At 43.4% G+C, this 21,857-nt stretch overlaps 1 protein-coding gene and 1 long non-coding RNA gene across 5 annotated transcripts in view; both read left to right on the forward strand.

The window, feature by feature from the left end:
* DIS3L2 (DIS3 like 3'-5' exoribonuclease 2) overlaps window positions 1-21,857 on the forward strand; it is a 746,747-nt gene that overhangs the window by 372,184 nt on the left and 352,706 nt on the right. For all 4 annotated transcript variants that reach the window (XM_089680086.1, XM_089680087.1, XM_089680085.1 and 1 more), the window contains one exon: window positions 17,184-17,357. In XM_089680086.1, coding sequence (XP_089536212.1) covers window positions 17,184-17,357 — 174 coding nt within the window. The remainder of the gene's footprint in view (window positions 1-17,183; window positions 17,358-21,857) is intronic.
* Window positions 1,468-1,957, forward strand: LOC149460077 (uncharacterized). The gene is made up of 2 exons (XR_016313150.1): window positions 1,468-1,564; window positions 1,670-1,957. It is a non-coding gene; the product is annotated as an uncharacterized LOC149460077 (long non-coding RNA).

Here is a 21,857-nt window from a genome sequence, read left to right on the forward strand (position 1 = left end):
GGATGACCAGAGACTGCGGACACAGTACAGGGATGACCAGAGACTGCGGACACAGTACAGGGATGACCAGAGACTGCGGACACAGTACAGGGATGACCAGAGACTGCGGACACAGTACAGGAGATGACCAGAGACTGGGGACACAGTACAGGGATGACCAGAGACTGGGGACACAGTACAGGGATGACCAGAGACTGCGGACAGTACAGGGATGACCAGAGACTGCGGACAGCACAGGGATGACCAGAGACTGCGGACAGCACAGGGATGACCAGAGACTGCGGACAGCACAGGGATGACCAGAGACTGCGGACAGCACAGGGATGACCAGAGACTGCGGACAGCACAGGGATGACCAGAGACTGCGGACAGCACAGGGATGACCAGAGACTGCGGACAGCACAGGGATGACCAGAGACTGCGGACAGCACAGGGATGACCAGAGACTGCGGACAGCACAGGGATGACCAGAGACTGCGGACAGCACAGGGATGACCAGAGACTGCGGACAGTACAGAGATGACCAGAGACTGCGGACCTTTGGGGAGGGAGGGGGAGCGGGTACCTGAATTTGACAGGTACCCGCTCTTACTTCCGCAGAGTTTTTTTTTTTAATCTTACCTGTTCCTCGATCCAGCCGCGCGCTGTCTTTCCGGCTTCTGTAGTGTGGGCGCTCGTCGGACAGCCGGATGCCCAGTGCGCATGCGCGAGAAGCGCTGCGCTTTGTGATTGGTCTGGCGGCTTCTGGGATCTGTCATGTGTCCCAGGTACCGCCTTACCATTCACAAACAGCACTGCTTCTTGTGCATGCGCACTTGGGACCCGGCTGTCACGCACACTACAGCCGGGAAGACAGCGCGCCGCTGGATTCTCCTGGCGTGCCCACAGATAAGGCTCGGCGTGCCGGCTGTGGCACGCGTGCCACGGGTTCGCCATCACTGCCCTAGGGGAATATACCTTCCACCGGTGGCAAGTTATTTAAGCTTACAGCTGTGTAGATTTATAGAGTATATCTGGAGCTAAGAGGGCATGTTATACGGGCCTAATCTACCCTGTATATTCGGGGAATTTTTTGGAAATCCTCTTTAGAGGATAATATATACATATATATACTTATACGCTATCCTACTTAGGCATTGTATGCTGTGACAAAGCCATATCCTATTCAAACCGCTTCAATTTTCTCAGATTGAGTAATTTTTGGAAACCCTTCAGTGGGTATACAGACTCAGGTATTCACGGCCTGCTATATACACAATATATGTGTTTGGAATCTACGTACTGTGACTACCTGGCTCCCCACCCCCATATGCACCTTTGAATAAGCATCAAGGACCTGATCCTATTTCAAGTCGACGGGAGTCCTCTTGATCTTTATTGATGGTAATATACCCATACTTTGTTTTTTGCTTTCAGGGTTTTACTTGATGCCTGTGCTATATACACTAATTTCTATATATATCCCCAGAATCATTTGGTACTGTGGACTGTGTTTCACTTGGGGTGGCTATCCAGGAAGTCCCCACATTTGAGAAGCGGGTATGACAGTTTCACAACTAAGAAGGTAATGAAGGTGTCCACCAATTACTGTAGAGGGAGGCTTGGTGAGGCCTGGATGTGATTCAGCTCTTATATTTTCATATATTTTTTGTGTATTTTTGTGTTCCAGCTTCCATACCACAGGAGGCTACTCTACACATCTTGACCTATATTGGGAACATATTTGCTGAATTTATGGTTCACTCTAATACAAGCTGGAAATTCACGGAAACCTAGGATCATAACCCCACCATTACCGCATATTGCCTTATATGGTACTCTACTTGCCTAATGACCCTGATATGAAGACGCTAAGTGCTTTTAAAATGATTTTATTTGCTTGACATGTTCACCGTGCTCATGTTTAACCTCCTTATGATCTATGTGATCAAATAAAGTATTGCCTGTAATTTTTGAATCCATATTACTCCGCGTGGATCTCTTAGTAACCTTCTTTTTTTCAGGTAGGGGTGCTCTTGTCACACTACCATATTGTTCAGTATGCATTTTCTGGGTTTATGGATCCACACTTATATACTAAGTGAGTCGGAGATATGATTATGACACCAGTTATTCGTGTCATTCTAGGTGGCCTGTTTCTGCTCTATTTTTGTGACTGCTTTCTGACACATCTGCGTGACAAGGGACGCTGTTGCTTGGAGTCAGTCATATGGTTGAGACTCTAGATGGATGCTGACTATATTCCTTTATTTGCACAAATTCCTGACCACCAGTTGGCTTGCTCCCAGCCCACCTCTGAGAGCATGAGCTATCTGCTCCTTCTCACTAAACAGTCCTGCTATCCAGTGAGCGCTGTAAGGGCAGAGCACAGAGCTGGTGACTGGGAGTCTCTTCACAACTGAGAATTGAGCAATAAGCAGTCATGTGATTGCTTGTTATGGTGGCATGGGACAAATGCAGTTTGTACCAATGCAGCATCCACCAAGAGGTGTGTTGTTTCATTCCTGTACTTACCTTTTGCCAGTCATGTCTATATTTTAGCAACAACTTTTATTTTATAGGTTTTTGACTATTGTAGAGCCATTTTCATCTCTTCACTTCCATTTCTTATAGGGAAAAGCCACAATACATTTTATTGTTCTCATGACCCATAACCCATGTAAGATGATTTGGGATGAAATGAAAGAAATAGTGATGCCGCTGCCAACTCATTACAGGTGGATGGAAATCGGTGAAGAATTTATAAGGAATTGTAATTTTCCCCACTGCATCAGTGCTTTGGATGGCAAGCACATTAGGATCCAAATGCCATCAAACAGTGGTTCAAAGTTTTATAATTTTGAAAAAGTTTCTGTAGTTTTAATGGCTATATGTGAAAATTACAACTTTGTGTCAATTGATGTTGGGGCAGACGGAAGTTCTGATTCCCAGGTATTCAGAAGATCGGCAATGGGCAAGAGATTCACAACAGTTCACATGAATATTCCAGGTCCGAACCCTTTTAGCCCTAAATTATGTACCCTTACCATATCATGTGTACTGGTTGCGGACAAAGCCTTCCTTCTCACTACATCAATCAAGAAGCCTTTTCCCAAATGAAACCATGAATTGAAGAAAAGAGTTTTCAACTATTGTTTAACTCCCATCTAGGAGATTTGTGGAGTGCACCATTGGCATACTATCTAACAGGTGGAGAATATATAGCAGTTCTATGCAATTTCTTCCAAGCAATGTGGATAATGTCATAAAAAGTACTTGTGCACTCCGCATTTTTATCAGTCAAAGGAAGGGTTACAACTTTGACGACTGTCTTCTTCATGAGATCGCCGACTCTTCTCTGCCTTCAACTCTCTACTCTCTCCACCCCCACCTCCACCCAGCACCTCACTCGCTGCCCTTGAGATTGCCAATCACTTCAAAAACAAGATTGACACAATTCGCAAGGACATTGCCGCAACTTACACACCCTCTCAACCCGTCCCCTCTCACACAGCTACCCCCTTATCCCCCCTCGACATAACCCGCAGGGACTTCGTCGCTGCTCAAACTCTCTCCAACCCCCTTCACCCTCACTCAGCTACCCCCTCATCACCCCTCTCCCACGGCCCCACCACTGCTCTGACCTCCTCTTCCACCCCACCCTTCATTCCTCTACTGAAGCTCCCCCCACACTCCGCACCTTTGACCTTACTACCATCGAGGAAGTCTCCAAGATCCTCTCTGATGCCCACCTCACCACCTGCCCCTCGACCCTATCCCCTCACAACTCCTACGACCTTCCTCCTCCTCCATCCTGCGCTCCCTCACCCACATCTTCAATCTCTCCCTCTCCTCAGGCACTTTCCCCTCCCCTCTGAAACATGCACACATCACCCCCATACTTAAAAAGCCCTCCCTGGACCCCAATGACCCGAACAACCTCAGACCCATCTCCCTGCTCCCATTTACATCTAAACTCCTCGAGCGCCTAGTCTACACCCGCCTATGCTCTCACCTCAGTGACAACCACCTCCTCGATCCCCTACAGTCCGGCTTCCGTCCCCTACACTCCACCGAAACCTCCTTACTCAAACTCTCCAATGACCTGCTAACCACCAAAGCTAATGGCCACTATTCAGTGCTCCTACTCCTTTATCTCTCTGCGGCCTTCGACACAGTCGACCACCCCCTCCTCCTCAAAAAACTACACTCCCTCGGCCTCAGAGATTCTGCTCTCTCCTGGCTCTCATCCTACCTGTCACAACGCTCCTTCAGCGTTACCTATAATGCTACCACCTCCCCCTCACTCCCCCTCTCTGTTGGGGTCCCTCAAGGCTCTGTCCTTGGGCCCCTTCTCTTCTCCATCTACACCTCCTCTCTTGGCCAACTCATACACTCTCACGGCTTCAACTACCACCTCTATGCCGACGACACACAAATCTATCTCTCAACCCCCCACCTCACCCCCTCGGTCTCAGCCCGAATCACACACCTACTGAGCGACATATCAGACTGGATGTTGCTCCACTTCCTTAAACTGAACCTCTCCAAAACAGAGTTTCTTGTTTTCCCCCCAGCCCGGACACCCCCCCCCCCCCATTGATTTCTCCGTCACATCCAACAACGCTACCATCAAACCCGCCCCGCAGGCCAGAGTACTTGGTGTCATTCTGGACTCCAACCTATCCTTTCAACCCCAAGTCCAATCTTTAACAAACTCGTGCAGACTCCACCTCCGCAACATCGCCAAAATCCGCACGTTCCTAACCCCTGAAACCACTAAACAGCTCATCCACTCCCTCCTCATGTCACGACTCGATTACTGCAACTCCCTCCTCACTGGCCTGCCTCGCCGCTGGCTATCCCCGCTTTAGTCGATCCTGAATACGGCTGCCAGACTCATTCACCTTTCCAACCGCTGTGTCTCCGCCACCGCCCTCTGCCAATCCCTCCACTGGCTTCCGATTGCGCAACGGATCAAATTCAAAATCCTAACGCTGACGTACAAAGCTGTCCACTATACTGCCCCGAACTACATCACTGACCTAATATCCAAGTACCGCCCAGCACGCACACTCCGCTCCTCACAAGACCTCCTTCTCTCTAGTTCCCTGGTCTCCTCCTCCCATGCCCGCCTCCAGGACTTCTCCAGGGTGTCACCCATCCTCTGGAACTCCCTGCCCCAACCCATCAGATTATCACCCACTCTCCTCTCCTTTAGGCGCACCCTGAAAACCCATCTCTTCAGGGAAGCCTACCCCACCCCCTGGTAACTTGCCGACCTCCTCCACTCTTCCTACCACTCCATCCCCCACAGCTATCTCCTCCTGTACCACTATCCCCTCCCTCCTAGATTGTGAGCTCGAAAGAGCAGGGCCCTCAATCCCCTCATGTTTTGCATTGTATTGGTATTCTGTCACATGTTCTGTCCCCCTTTGTAATGTACAGCGCTGAGCGAACTATTGGCGCTTTATAAATACTGTATAATAATAATAATAATAATGAGATGGAGAATTTGTCAGGTCAACCTATATGCAGCACAGCACAAGCATTGGATATCAGGAAGAAGTTAGCCAACTACTTCATGTCCCCAGAGGGAGTGCTTGCATGGCAATATTCAAAATTGTAATACATGTATGTAATATTGCTGTCATTACTTTCTATGTGAGATCACCTTGTCTTTTTGTTTTGTTATACCTTCAGATGAGTAATTTTTTTGTAGTAGTAATTGCGTAATTGTATTATGTTGTCATGGATAAAGATATAGTCCAATAATAAAAATGTTTCCTAGCAGTAGGACCACGTGCAAAGATTTTTCTCTAAAAAGCCAGCCTCACGATCTGCTTCTGTTGAACTGGTTTGCAGGAAAACCAGCATTCAAACTGCATCAGATCAATGCTTGCTGACAACTGCAGTTATTGTTGATGATTGTGTTAAGTTGATGGAGTCAGAATGCAAAGACACCACATGGGAGATTCCCACACGGTTTGTCTTGGTAAAGTGATTTTTTTTTTTCAATTTGCCTGCTTGGTTAACAAAAAACAGAGTTGTCTGTACAGTGAATATAAATAGTCTACACACCCCTATTAAAATGTCAGGTTTCTTTGATGTAAAAAAAAATACAAAGATAAATAACTTCAGAAGTTTTTCCACCTTTAATGTGACCTATAAACTGTACAACTCAATTGAAAAACAAACTGAACTCATTTAGGGAGGGGGAGAGTAAGCATAAATTAAAAAAATGTGGTTGCATAAGTGTGCACACACTCTTATAACTGGGGAGGATGTAGCTGTGTTCAGAATTAAGCAATCACATTCAAAATCATGTTAAATAGGAGTCAGTACACACCTGCCATTATTTAAAGTGCCTCTGATTAACCCCAAATAAAGTTCATCTGTTCTAGTAGGTCTTTCCTGACATTTTCTTAGTCGCATCCTACAGCAAAAGCCATGATCCGCAGAGAGCTTCCAAAGCATCAGAGGGATCTCATTGTTAACCGCTTCCCTGCCCACAATGTACTGTGGCCAGGCGGCAGCTACAGGCAAAGCGACGTACGGGTATGTTGCTCTGGCTGTACTAACATGGGGGGTGCAGCCTTCCCCACCCACTTTGGCGGACACAGCGGAATGAAGAGTCTGGCGAATGAGACCCGATAATCATGTGATCGCTTTGCAATCACACGATCACAATGTTCGCAAAGCTGCTATGAATCAACCTGATTCATAACAGCTCTGCTTGTCTTCCTAGTGAGCTGTGATTGGCCTGCACAGCTATCACATGATACATGGGGCCAAGCGCAGCACCATGCACCATGTGACCAGCTCCAGCCAATCACAGATCGCTATCTTGAGCTGTCGAAAACCTAATTCATTCATGACAGCAAGATTTGCATTACAGGAGAAATTAATTTTATTTCTCCTGCAAATCAAAGTGTAAAATAAATAAAATTCCCTGATTAAACCAACCCCCACCCCCAGTAGTACAATGTTACCATGGTAACATTGTACTATTCTGATAAGTATTTAAAAAAAAAAAAAAAAAATTAAGGGTTTTTTTTTTTTAAAGCGATTTAACGATCGCTCACCCGCATTTTGCGCACAAGCGCGGCTCTGGGCAAAGTGGCGTAATCTTACGTCGCTTTTTATTTTGGGGTGTGAACGCACCTGTGTTTGTACAGATCGATATAATCACTAACAGAATTATACTAGTGCCTCCTTTTGTATAGCGTCCCCAAAAACGCAGTGTTAGCAGAATCAGCCCCGTTCGCTGTCAGCACTAGCGTTTAGCCCCTCCACTATTTTTCACAGAAGATTTGTACCAATTGATTGCGGGCCAAAGCAATTTTTACACACAATACATTGCCGCCCACCCAAATTCAGCTCTTGACAGACAATTTGCATGGAAACCTATCATGGTTTCTTAATTTAAAACTTTTTTTTGGGCCTAACCCTCAACATGGGCATTACAAAAAAGAATGAATTGGTCATATTGGTCCACAGACCTGATTATGATATGCCAGTGTTCTCTGCGGTTACATATATGCCCAACATGGATCAGCAATGTACTGGTACGTCGCTGGACTTTGAGTAGTTGTACCGGGATGATGTCTGCAGCTACAGGCTTCATCCTGGTATTGTTTTTTTCAGCTGGTGGTCAGCTTTCATGTAAAAGCAATCTTAGTAGCCAATTAGCTGCTAAATCATTTTTGCAAGCAGGTGCATGTGACACCCCCCCCCCCCCCCGATCTTTCTTGCCACCTTCCACAGTTTTCTTGGGCTCTCCTGTTCCACAGGAGAACCCGAGAATGCAGCCAGCAGTTCCGATGGCTGACCATAGGGCTGATCAGAGACCAGAGTGGCTTCAATGATGTCTATGGTCTAAGAGACCAGAAGCTACGAGCATTTTATAATTTCCGTTTCTGGAGACTTTAAGAGTGCCATTTTTAAATTGGGAAAGCATCTGATCAACACCGTTCTTGGTGTGATCAAATGCTTTAGGGGCAGAGGACATATCTAGAGTCTAATAGACCCCAAATTTCTCAGAAAATACCTGTCACTGCCTGTTGCTATCATTGGGATATTTACATTCACTGTGATAACAAAAGTGATCAGAAAAAAAAAGGGACCGTGTAAAAATATATTCTAAAAAAAAAAATCACCCCTGCCGCTCCCCCCTTTCCCGTGCTCATGTGCAAAGGCAAACGCAAGCTTTGGTCGCGTTTCACCATGCATGTGAGGTATCACCGCGAATGTCAGATCAAGGGCAGTAATTTATAATACTAGACCTCCTGTGTAAATATAAATTGGTGACCTGTTACGGCTTTTAAAGCGTCCCCTATCAATATGAAAAATGTACGTTCTTTGTCTCTATTGCATGGTCTTGCACAATTTTTTAAAGCATGTCATGTTTGGTATCCATTTACTCAGTGTAACATCTTATTTATATCTTAAAAAACAATTGGGCAATATATATTGTTTTTTTGTGCATTAAAATTCTTAAGTGTATTTTTCCCCAAAGTTTTGCATTGGAAAAATCGCTTTGCAAATACTGTGTGACTTAAAAAACAAAAAGAAATTTCAACACCCACCTTTTTATTCTCTAGGGCCTCTGCTTTAAAAAAAAATTATATAAGGTTTTGGGTTCATAGTAATTTTCTAGCAAAAAAAAATCCCAGTTTTTTCATGTGAACAAGTGTCAGGGAAGGCTTGATCTTCAAGAGTGGGCGATGTGTGGCATAACCTAATGTCGGCTCTGAAATGCCAGGATAGTAGAAGCAACCCCTCCATATGACCCCTTTTGGAAAGTCGACATGCCAAGGTATTTGAAGCATGGTGAGTATTTTGCAGATCTCATTTGTTGCCACGTTTTTGAAAAACGAAGAAGGAAAACAATGTATTTTTTCTTTTTTTTTTTTCTTTTTCAAAACCCTGTGACAAAAATATCTGTAAAATACTCTCCATGCCTCTTATCAAGTTCCTGGGGTGTCTACTTTCCAAAAAGGGGTCATTTTGGGGTTGGTTTGTACTATCCTGGCTTTTTAGGGCCTCCGAAACTGTGGATGGGTACTGAGGAAGTGATATGAGGAAATATGCCCTTTGAAAGCCTGGAAGTGGCCATTGGATTTTGGGGCCTGTATGTAGCTAGGCTGCCAAAAAGTCTTACATGTGGTATCCCCATACCTTAGAGAAGTATTAGAATGTGTTTTTGGGTGTTATTCCACATATACCCATGGCATACATGAGCATATATCATTTAAGTGACAACTTTTGTGAAAAACAAAATAAAATGCCATTTTCAAAAAATTTGTGGCAAAAAATAAAATGTTCCATGGACTCAACATGCCTCTCCGCAAAATCCTTGGGGTGTCTGGCCAAAAATGGGTCATTTGGGGGGGGGTTTGAACTGCCCTGGCATTTTAGCACCTCGAGAAATGTGATAGGCAGTCAAAGTAAAAGCTGTGTAAATTCCAATATATATATACCATAGTTTTGTAAACGCTATAATTTTCACACAAACCAATTAATAAGCATGTATTGGGATTTTTTTTTTTTTTTTTTACCAAAGACATGTAGCAGAATACATTTTTGGCCTAAATGTAAGACTAACTTTTGAGTTTTTTGGATATTTTTTATAACCAAAAGTGAAAGTTTTTTTTTTTTTTTATTAATTTTTGGTCTTTTTTTGCTTATAGCGCAAAAAATAAAAACCCACAGAGGTGATCAAATACCACCAAAAGAAAGTTCTATTTGTGTGAAAAAAGGACATAAATTTTGTTTGGGAACAGCATTGCACAACCGCGCAATTACCAGTTGAAATAGTGCAGTGCTGAAATGCAAAAAATGGCCTGGTCATGAAGGGGGGGGGGGGGTAAATCTTCTGGAGGGTAAGTGGTTAAAAAGTATCAGGAGACGAGTACAAAAGAATTTCCAAGGCATTAGATATATCATGGAACACAGTGAAGACAGTCATTAGGTGGAGAAAATATGGAGCAACAGTGACATTACCATTAACTGGATGTCCAAAATTGATGAAAAGACAGGAAAACTGGTCTGGGAGGCTGCCAAGAGGCCTACAGCAACATTAAAGGAGCTGCAGGATATATCTGGCAAGTACTGGCTGTGTGGTACATGTGACAACAATCTCCCATATTCTTCATATGTTTGGGCTATGGGGTAGAGTGTGGCAAGATGGAAACCTTTTCTTACGAAGAAATACGTCCAAGCCTGGCTAAATTTTGAAAAAAAAAACACATCTGAAGTCTCTCAAAAGCATGTGGGAAAATGTGTTATGGTCAGATGAAACAAAGGTTTTACCTTTTGGCCATAATTCCAAGAGTTATGTTTAACGCAAAAACAACACTGCACATCACCAAAAGAACACCATACCCACAGTGAAGCATGGTGGCAGCAGCATCATGCTTTGGGGCTGTTTTTATTAGTTGGAGTGGAGTGGATTATGAACAGTTCCAAATACCAGTCAATATTGGCACAAAGCCTTCAGGAGTCTCCTAGAAAGCTGAACATGAAGCGGAACTTCATCTTTCAGCATGACAACGACCCAAAACATACATCCAAATCAACAAAGGAATGACTTCACCAGAAGAAGAATAAATTTTTGGAATGGCCCAGCCAGGACCCAGACCTGAATCCCATTGAAAATCTGTGGGGTGATCTGAAGAGGGCTGTGCTCAGGAGATGCCCTTGCAATCTGACAGATTTGGAGTGTTTTTGCAAGAAAGAGTGGGCAAATATTGCCAAGTCCAGGTGTGCCATGCTGATACTCAGCCCAAAATTGTGAGTGCTGTAATAAAATCAAAAGGCGCTTCAACTAAGTATTAGTTTAAGGGTGTGCAGACTTATGTAACCATATTATTTTAGTTATTTCCCATGCAAAAGATTTCAGTTTGTCAACTGAATTGTACAGTTTACAGGTCACATTAAAGGTGTAAAAAGTTCTGAAATTATTTATCTTTTTTCTCATTTTTTTATATCTCAAGAACCTGACATTTTAACAGGGGTGTGTAGACTTTTTATATCCACTGTATGTAGCAACTGATATTTCCAGCAGCATACATAGATGGCAGAATCGATAATATGTCTAATAATGAAACACAACACAGATATTTTTACAAAATTCAAATGAGCAGTAGCTGTGGAGAAAAATAGACACATTTGGAATAAAAACTTTTACTTTTATTTGCACACCAACATGAAGTACAGAACACCTGTCAACTTTTTGTTACGTAACATGTTTTTGGTTAATGCTTTCTATCATTGACTACATTTTGCATGCATAGTAGCTCTTATTTTTGTTTTAAGTACAGCATCATATCAATATAAAGTAACAAACACTTCACATTTTAAAAGTTTAAGCATTACAGTCATAATGTGTCACAGCAGGAGTCCACAGGATGGCCAAGGACATGTCAGAGATCATTTCAACAGAAACGTCCACACTTGCATCAGTGTGAAGAAAGTAGATGTACAGATTACATTAAATTTTTTTTTAATAGACTAGGCAATTGGTTTGAAAAATTGGTCCTTATATGTACGGCTGCAATGTAATGGTTAACTGCTCATTGTGCACATAACCTTTCCTAAGCTCCTCAATCAAACATTTAAAGGCCATAGAGATTTGCGTTCCCTATCAGGGACTTGAAGGATAAGGTAAATCTGGTTGGATAACTGTTGCATTGTAGAGGCAGTATACTTTTTGTCAGAATAATGTTCCTAGAAACCCCCCCCCTCCGGGGATAAAGAGGATTTCTAACATGGAGGGTGGATTAAAAACACAAAAAAAGTGGGTGTACCAGAGGCTCCGTTGCCCTTTGAAGGGCGTATAGATTTGTGCAAACCTATCCTGGACTGGAGAATCTGTTAAGTAAAACTGGTTGGGTACCCGTTACATTTATGTCCAAATAAATGCTACTCAAACCACCATGAAGATATAGAGAATCAATAAAATTCTCTGTGCCTAAATCCGCTTTTTATAATGTAAGTAGGAATCTGCATGGTAACACAAAATGTGTGCTTATTGCACCGATTTTTTTTCAAATTTGAAAAATGTATTTGAAATCCAGGATATCAGGTTTGAAAAATGTTTTGGCATAATATGATATATTTGCATTTGACCGCCTAGATTGTATTGCAATATTTTGCATAGAGTAAAATCGCTGCATGCTAGTCTACTTTTGAAAAATATGACACCTGACAGTTCGGCGACAGACTATCTCCTGCAATGGAGCTGTGCCTGTGCTGCAAGGGTTATCTCATTTTGTCCAGAGGAGAGGGAAAATTGTTTTCCTGGCAGACGACTCTCCCCATGGTGCAGCAATGGATTGTCCCTCGGCGTCTTCGTGTCCAGTGCAGAGCTATGTGGTGCAAGGTTGCAGAGGTTACGGGGACCTGTCAAGAAGAAGGGAAGAGTGAAAGATTGGGTAAGTATATCTCCTTTTTCCTTAAAAACTGGCAACTGACCCTTGCAGTGTGGGCACAGACCCTCTGCAAGAGATAATTTGACTGGATTTGGGCTTTAAAAAGAAAAATCTAGAAAGCCTACTAAAAACAATTGACGGCACATTTTGTAAAGGCATATTCTGTGGTACACACATTTAAGGGTCTAGTTATGAAAATACACGCACAATTGGGCTCATTCATGGAAAATGGGATACCTGAGAGAGAGAGTGTGTGTGTGTGTGTGTGTGTAATATAAATAAATATATATATATATATATATATATATATATATGAGAGCGAGAGAATATATGTATGACTGAGAGAATGTTAGTACTACTTGTTACACTGTCCAGTCCTTTTCAGCTGCAGCTTTCTGCCTATCGTGTTTACAGGCTGCCAGCAGCGGTGCATCTGTTCTTTTCCCCTGCCTGAAAATAGGGTCAAACCTTGAGGTGATTGGACATACTCTGGTGAAGCACCTTCCCTATAACCCTACCCCACTCCATGAGTCCATCAGGTTTTTGCTAGTGTCTGTAGGTGATGGACCTCTTCTCCCTCCTTGAGAAATCATCTTCACTAGTTATTTTTCTTATTTTGAGAATTCTTTAGTCAACCCCAATGTCTATTAATGCCTAAACTGAAGCATTGTATTCGGATTGGTGCAACCTCTGTTAAAAACCCTGGGAGCAATACCCAGACCCCATGCTGTGGGGGACAACCTTTAATGTTGCTTCAAGCACTAGATCTTACATGGGGTGCTCACTTTGGCCCTTGGTTTTATGTATTGATTTAGCCACATATATGCTATACAGATCCAGGGTTGTGGTCCATACTTTTGAGTCCCTGGAGACCCTCCCAGGGGTATGCCCACTGTGACAGGCAAACTATGATTGTACAGTCTAGAGCAGGGGTGGGCAAACTTTTTGACTTGAGGGCCGCAATGGGTTCATATATTGGACCCGGGGGCCGGACCAAGAGTAGATGAATGATGTGTATGTGTCATCCATAGTAAGTATAGTAATATTCCCCCATAGTAAGCATAGTAATTAATCCCCCATATAGTAATTCATCCTCCCTATAGTAATTCATCCCCCATATTAAGTCCCCCCTGTGTCAATTCACTTACCTTTGCTCTGCGCGTTCCTCTCGCCGTGTTCCTGCGCCGTTCCGGTGTAGCATGAAAATCTGTCTCCTAAGAGGATCTGTCCCCCTCGACGTATCTGCGCATGTGCCAGTTTCAGGCATTAGCAGGCGATCTCCGGCACATGCGCAGATACGTCGAGGGGGACAGATCCTCATAGGAGACAGATTTTCATGCAACACCGGTCTTCAGGGCGGACTGTGAGAGGAGCCTAGCGGGAGCCTAGCTCCGCGGGCCAGATTAAAAGGTCCGCTGGGCCGTAGTTTGCCCATTGCTGGTCTAGAGTCATGAACAGGTGAGACAGTTGCCCTTGATCTGTTACTGTACAAATGGGGAAATGTTTGGGATGTATTCACTTTGTTGTAAACTTTCAAAATTGGTACGGACATTCAGCCACTGAATGGTTTAAGGTTATCAGTGGTGTACCCCAAGGTTCAGTGTTTGGACTTTTGCCTTTTAATATCTTTATAAATTATATAGTGTCAGGTATTAAAAGTCCAATTTCATTCTTTGCAGTTGACACCAAGCTATGTAGTGGAATAACGTCCTTATAGGATGTCTCCAATTTAAAAGCTGAGCTCAATGCACTGTTCAATCGGGCAACTATGTGCAAATGAGGTTTAATGTTGACTAATGTGAAGTTATGCATTTGGGGCCTAAGATAGATATGCATTCATCATACATAGTAAGGGGGAGTACAACTGGGGGAATCAGTGTTGAGAAGGATGTGGAGTTCTGGTAGATCATAGGCTTAATGATGGCATGTAATACTGCAGTTTCCAAAGCGAGCAAAATTCTTTGTATTAAAAAAAGATATGGACTGCAGAGAAACATAATTTTGCCCCTGTACAAATTCATAAAACCTCAAGAATATGCAGTCTGGTTTTGGGTTCACAAACAGGAAATATGAGGAAATATCCAGGATCTTGGGGAAACATGCTGAGAAGAGAAAGCAAACTGATGTATGGAGGAACTCTGCTATGAGGAAAGATTAGCTGAACTGAATTTATTAGTTTTAGGAAATTATTCTTTAGAAGAGCAAGGGGGGGGATATTTGATCAACATGTATAAATACATAAGTGGCCCATATATGAACTTGTAGTGTTATTCACTGTATGATCGTCACAGCAGAGAAGGGAGCACTCTTTACGTCTGGATGAAAAAACATTTAACCTTCAAATACAGAAAAACTTCAAAGTAAAAGCTGTGAAAATGTGGAATAAACTACCTCAAGAGCTGGCTCTGGCCAAATCAGATTTTTTTTTTTTTTCTTAAAAAGGTGTGGATTCTTTCATAAATGCACAAAATATAACTGTACACTAATACTTGTAGGTAAAGTTGATCCAGGAATGATCCAATTGCTTCTTAGGGAATCGGGAAGGAATTTTTTTCCCCCGCTGAAACAAATTGGACTATGCTTTTTATTAGGGTTTTTTTGCCTTCCTCTGGATCAACTGTGGGTATAGGATTGAGTATATGGAGTGTGTGCGTGTATTTTCTTTGGGTTGAGCTGGATGTAACTAGACTATGCAACTACTCAGAGCTCAGTCTCAGGTGGATGACCAGGTGTTACATTACGCGACTGGTCGCACACTTTAATGTCATTTCTGCCTAGAGCCCTTATATGGCACTTGAATGCTTCCTCATGCCCTTTTGTTATGAGGATTCCTTGCAGGATGGTCTATACCTGGGTTACTGCATACTCCTACAAGACATGCTTCCATTATCTCCCAAGCTCTGCTCTGGGAGTATCCTGTAGAACGGGGTTCACTAAACCATCGATCGTGGGCAGCCAACTGGTAGACTGTGAACATGGCTTTGTTTCCCTCCCCCAGCCTTTGCTGCTCTCATGTTCACAGCAGAGCGAAGATCAGGAGACAGCATAGTGCTGGATAGAGGGCAGGGGGAGCGGCCTTAACATTTCAAGCTAACCAGCTGGTTATTGGTTGCTAGGCGGTCCTAGCAGTCAGTCACCAACTTGTTTTTATGAAAAGTTGACTCCGGCAGCTCCCGCTTCTGCCCTCTATCCGGTACTATGCTGTCTGCTGATCTCTGCTGTGCACATGCTGGTAGAGTGCTATCTACACAGCATTAGTGTGTGTTGGGGGGGGGGGGGTACAGGACACTGCTTTGGGGAAGTAAGGGGGAGGTCTGGAACACTGCTAATGGGGGCAGAGGACACTTCAGTGGGGGGAAGAGGTGATGTACAGGACAGGTGACAATGTGTTGGGGGTGGAGTTCACTACTGTGGGGGGGAGGGGGGCAGAGGACACTGCTATGGGGGGTGGGGCAGAGGACACTACAGTGAGGGGGTGGTTTTAAGGGGAGCAAAGGACACTAATGTGGAGGGGAGAGGGCGGCACAGTACACTGCTATGGGGGCCGAGGACACTACAGTGATGGGGGTGACATGAACACGGGGCAGAGGATACTGTTTTTGGGGGGGAGGGGGGCAGAGGACACTGCTATGGGGGATAGAGGACATTACAGTGGGACAGGGATATGAAGGGGGCAGATTGCCATCTTTTTATTGGGAGCTTAATTTTTTTTTTCTTTACCTTCCTTCCCAGGCTTAAACTTAAGAATCCTGAGAAAGGGGAGACGTCTGTTGCAGTTTGCATATCTCCAGGACACAGGTGTCCTGTGGGTTCAGTTGGTGATTACAAGATATTTAAAAATATTACGGCCGCATGGCTTTCTTTAGCAGATAGCCACTTCTTGCCCTATGGAGTCATCATATCAGTACCAAAGCCCAATGGAGATATCCATCCTATTCTGGACTTAGTGGTATTAATGCCAAAAATAAAAATGTATTATATTGCAGCTCACCAATTCTTAGTTGTGATGGATTTTTTTTTTTTTTTTAAAGCTTGCTTTCTTGTTTTCACCAGGTGATTTGGCCAGTAAGTTTTCAGCCTTTGGGCACCAAGGTCTGTAAGGCCACTACCTGGTCTCCTGTTCATGCTTTTTCAAAGTTTTACTGGGTGGAAGTCCAATTTTCTACTGGCAGAGCATTTGGCCACAGAGTTCTTGCAGCAGTACTGTGGACCTAAGTCTTTTACCCTTGTTTTTGGGTGTGTTGGTACAGTTCTGTTTGCATAGTTCTTGTCCACCCTTATTTTCATTGCTTGGGGACATCCCATGGTGTATGAATAAGATGCCCATGTCCCATACTGTATGATGATCAGAGGAATTTTACTTGGAAATGCCATATCTTCGTGTACAGTGCAAGTCACATGCCACCCTCCCTAAACTCTCCTTGCTATTCTGTGTTGCTTGCTACAGACCTGAGTACTAAGAACCTGAGGAGTTGTGTAGGGTTGTAGGGAAGACACAGCAGAGGACTTGTTCTACAAAGCCTGCCAGTGTCCAGTCACCCAATATGAGCCTATAACCTATGATGTATTAAAAGGATACCCATTTCCTGTACTGTACTTTAATATATGAAATTTACAGGCAAGTCAAAATTCCTTTTTCTAAAGTCATTCTAATCTCACGTCAAAAGCTTATGTATTTATCGTTTTTGTGACTAGAAGTTGGATAACATTCCTGTTGTGTTGAGTAAATGTGTATTACTTCCTTTCAAAACTGAATGTCTTTGTCTTTAGGAAGCTAATGAAAAGCCTTGGGCAGGCGGGAGAAATTGAACCAGAAACGGAGGGAATATTGACCGAATATGGGGTAGATTTCTCAGAATTCTCCAAGAAAGTGCTACAGTGCCTGCCACAGAATTTGCCATGGTCTATTCCTCAGGAGGAGCTTGAAAGAAGAAAAGATCTGAGGTTAGTAGTTGTGATGCTACACAGCATTGGTCACCTAGCAAGGATGAGAACTGCCAGCCATGCAAACACAATTTCTAGTATGAGTGCACCAGTGAATACACCATAGTGGAAGCAGACATCCTAGAATATTCTATTAATTTGGTGCTAGCTGCGGGTGAAAAGTGGTCATTGGGTGTCACAAAAATATTCACAGCTAGTTATGATCCAATTTTCAAATTTCTAGAGATCTTTATAGATTGCCTTTAACCGCTTTAGGACCTCCCACATCACTTTTACTGCTACAGGGTGGCCCCTGTGTGCAAGATCACGTGTGTATATATACGTGATTCTGCATTTCTGGGTAGAAGGCGAGCCGCTGATCATGGGCCCAGGTGTCAATCGCCGGGTCCCGGCCGGTGATTACCTGCTGGCACTCGGTGATTACCGGCGATCACCGACAGGGAGGAGGGTCGCATTGTTTACCAACAGCCCCCTCCGTCAGTTTGGTCACACTGAACACAGCCATCCCGGTCAGTGTGCCCCCCCCCCCAAGCCCTTGTAAAACACTCCCATCACAGTTAACCCTTTGATCGGCCCTCATTGTTAACCCCTTCCTGCCCAGTGCCATTAGTACAGTGTCAGTGATTTTTTTTTTTTTTTAAAGCACTGATCACTGTATTGGTATCACTGGGAATGCCAATGACACCAGGTCAGTTCCCCCCAGTGTCAGAATGCCGCCACAAGTCGCTGATCGCCGCCATTATTTAGTATGAAAAAAAAAATGTCCAGTATCTATACTGCCATTTGTGAACACTATAACTTTCACGTAAACCAATTCATTTACACATATTGGGATTTTTTTTTTAGCAAAGAAGTGTCACAGAATACATTTTGGCCTACATTTTTGACGAAATTTGATTTTTCAGTTTTTTTACTGGATGTTTTATAGCAAAAAGTCTAAAATATTGTTTTTTTTCCCCTCAAAATTGTCAGGTTTTTTTTTTATAGCGCAAAAAATAAAAACCGCGCAGGCTATCAAATACCAAAGAAAGATAGCTCAATTCGTGGGGGGAAAAAAAGGACGTAAATTTAATTTGGCTGCAGCGTTGCATGACCGTGCAATTGTCAGTTAAAATAATGCAGCGCCGTAATGTAAACCGCTTCTTTAACTGCTTCCTGACCACCCTATAGCAGAAATACTGCTACAGGGCGGCACGGGTGTGCAAAATCACATGTGTATATATACGTGATTCGTGCTCCTGTGGTTTTCACGCCCCTCCCAGAAAGCGTCAGATTGCCCATCAGTACACCGGTAATAACAATTAAACCCCTTGATTGCCAGGAACACGCTCATAAACAATAAACCTCCATTGCTAGTATAGTGTCTGAATGGATCAATATCTTTGATCAGATCTGCACTATATCTATGCACATTGTTTACATTAGTATACTGTCCCCAAAAACGCAGCGTTAGCAGGATCAGCCCTGGCACCTGCCAGCACCTGCTTTTTTAGCCCTTCCAATTACCGCCCCCCCCCCCTTCTCCCCCAGCAAGTGCAGTCTCAGTAGGTCACTGTCACTTGATACATTGCACACAAAACCACAGTGTTCGCAGAATCAGGCCTGATCTCTGCTAGCACTTTCCGGTAAATGTTGATGACTCTCATATGCAGCAGAGTGCCATTACTAGTGCTGCTCTACCTTTTGGTGAACTGGCGAGCACCAGCGGCCAAGTCTTTCATATACCAGCACTGCAGTATCACTTGATGACGTGGCGAGTCCCATAAGTGCAGTACAAGCTGGTGCGGTGGTGAGCACAAGTCAAGTATTGTCCTCCTACCACCCGATTCATCATATGCCCGTGTTCTCTGCTGCCATGTCCGGGCATAGATATGAGAGTATAATGTGTTTTATGTATGTCAGCGACAATACACTTGGTTGTCCTCGGGGTGACCCTGAGTTTGACCGGCTCCACAAAATTCGCCCCTCTTAAATCACCTTAACCAAAAATTTGCACATGTCTGTACATGCAAAAAATCTGTGTGGGATGAGTCCCTCATTAATTTTTTTTGCTGCCTTGCATTCAAAAAATTTCTCCCCAGCAAGTGTGCCAGATATGGGGTCAAGATGTATAAGACCTGTGAGAGGGCAACAGGCTATACATGTAAGTTTTGGATTTACGCGGGAAAATATAGCCACGTGGAGCCCCACCGGATGCCCAGACTAAATCGGGAGTAGTGGCAAGATAGTTTGGGACATGGTGTCATCCTTTTTCCATATGGTGTACTATTTATACGTGGACAATTGTTATTCAAGTGTGCCACTATTTAGATATTTGTACAATCTTGGAATTGGTACATGTGGCACTGTGCGACCTAATGTGTGCCCACCATTAGAAATGGGTGGATGCAGAGTGGTATATTCTAATGGTGGGCATACCACACCCTTTTTCTGGCAGAGATTTCGTCTTTTTTTCATTCAGCCCACAGGCTGCATACAAAAAAACGCAAAAACATAGCATATATCCACAACCAGGAACAGCGACGTACTGGTACATCACTGGACTTCGAATGGTTATACCAGGATGATGTCTACAGCGGCAGGCATCATCCTGGTATCGTTTTTTTCCATCCGGCGATCGGCTTTCGTGTAAAAGTAATCCTGGTGGCTAATTACCTGCAGGATTACTTTTACAAGCAGCGGAATATTATGCCCCCCCCCCCCGCTGCCCTCCACGGCCTTCTTGGGCAGTCCCGTACCATCGGGGGGACCTGAGAATACAGCTGGTGCTTCTGCCTGCTGACCATAGAGCTGATTGGAGACTGGAATAGTGCCAATCATCTCTATAGTCTAAGAAATCGAAAGCTACGAGCATTTCATCACTTCAGTTTTGCAGCGCCATTTGTATTTGATATAAACAGCACCATTTGTAAATTGGGAACGCATCTGATCACACCGATCTTGGTGAGATTAGATAATGTAAGGGCAGAGGAGATATCCAGAGTCTGATAGACCCCAGATTTCTCAAAAAAGAATATATGACGATGCCCACTGAAGTTTTATAGGGGATATTTGCATTCCCTGTGATAGCATTATTTCAAAACTTTGTGAGAAAAAATGAGATCTGCAAAATACTCACCATGCCTCTTTTTAAATTCCTTGGGGTGTCTACTTTCCAAAAAGGAGTTATTGGGGAGGGGGGGGGGTTGGTGCTATCCTGGCATTTCAGGGCCTCCGAAACTGTGATAGGTAGTGAGGAAGTGAAATGAGGAGCCTGTATGTGGCTAGGCTCCCAAAAAGTCACAAACGTGTGGTATCCCCATACTCTGTAGAGGTAGCAGAATGTATTTTTGGTAATTCCACATATACTCATGGCTTGTGTGAGAAATATATAATTTAAATGACAATTTTGTGTAAAAAAAACAAATGCTTTTATTATCTTCCAAAAACTTGTGGAAGAAAAATACATTTTCCATTGACTCAATATGCCTCTCAGCAGGTAGCTTAGGGTGTCTACTTTCCGAAAAGGGGGTCATTTGGGGGTGTTTGTACTATCCTGGTATTTTAGCACCTCAAGAAATGTGATGGGCAGTCAAAGTAAAAGCTATGTAAATTCCATTATCCATACCATAGTTTGTAGATACTATAACTTTCACACAAAGCAATCAACATACACCTATTGGGATTTTTTAACCAAAAACGTGTAGCAGAATACATTCTGGTCTAAATGTATGATGAAATTTGTGCTTTTGGATGTTTTTTTATGACAGAAATGAGAATTTTTTTTTTTTTCAAAACTTTGTTTAAATTTATGACTAACTTTGAGTTTAATATATATTTTTTTTATTCGGTTTTTCGGTTTATAGCGTGAAAAATAAAAAGTGCACAGGTGATCAAATACCACCGAAAGAAAGCTCTATTTGTGTGAAAAAAAGGACGTATATTTTGTTTGGGTACAGCATTGCATGACCATGCAATTATCCATTGAAATGGTGCAGTGTCGAATAGCAAAAAGAGGCCTAGTCATTAAGGGGGGTAAATCCTCAGGATGGCAAGTGGTTAATCTAAACTTAGCTTTACATTTTCTGAATAAATACAATGTTCCCTCTGATTGGCTGAGGTGAAGAGGTGGGCGGTTGATATCATGAACTCCACTTCAGCCATTCAGAGGAAGCTAAACAACACTTTGCTCAACTCAATTTTATTTCTGGAACAGAGAATCCCTGTCCCGCTGCTGGAACACAGTTCTGTATACAACCAGGTTGGTCCAAATGTACAATCTTAATGTGACTAAAACTAAACTGGGGCACAAAAGATTTCATGTAAATATGTTTAATAAGCACAGCAGATTTAAACCTGATTGGTTTGTAGGAAGTGCCTTAAAAAAACTCTGATATTAACATTTACAGATAGCAATGGCCTCATCAATGTGCTGGCAATAACTTGTGCAGAGAGCACAACTAGGTAAGGAACACGGTAGGCCCACCTTCTAAATACTACCTGCAGAAAATCTGGGGGGGG

The sequence above is a fragment of the Staurois parvus genome, unplaced genomic scaffold, assembly GCF_062004578.1.
Source record: "Staurois parvus isolate SC_StPar_1 unplaced genomic scaffold, SC_StPar_1.0 ptg000235l, whole genome shotgun sequence".
Lineage (NCBI taxonomy): Eukaryota > Metazoa > Chordata > Amphibia > Anura > Ranidae > Staurois > Staurois parvus.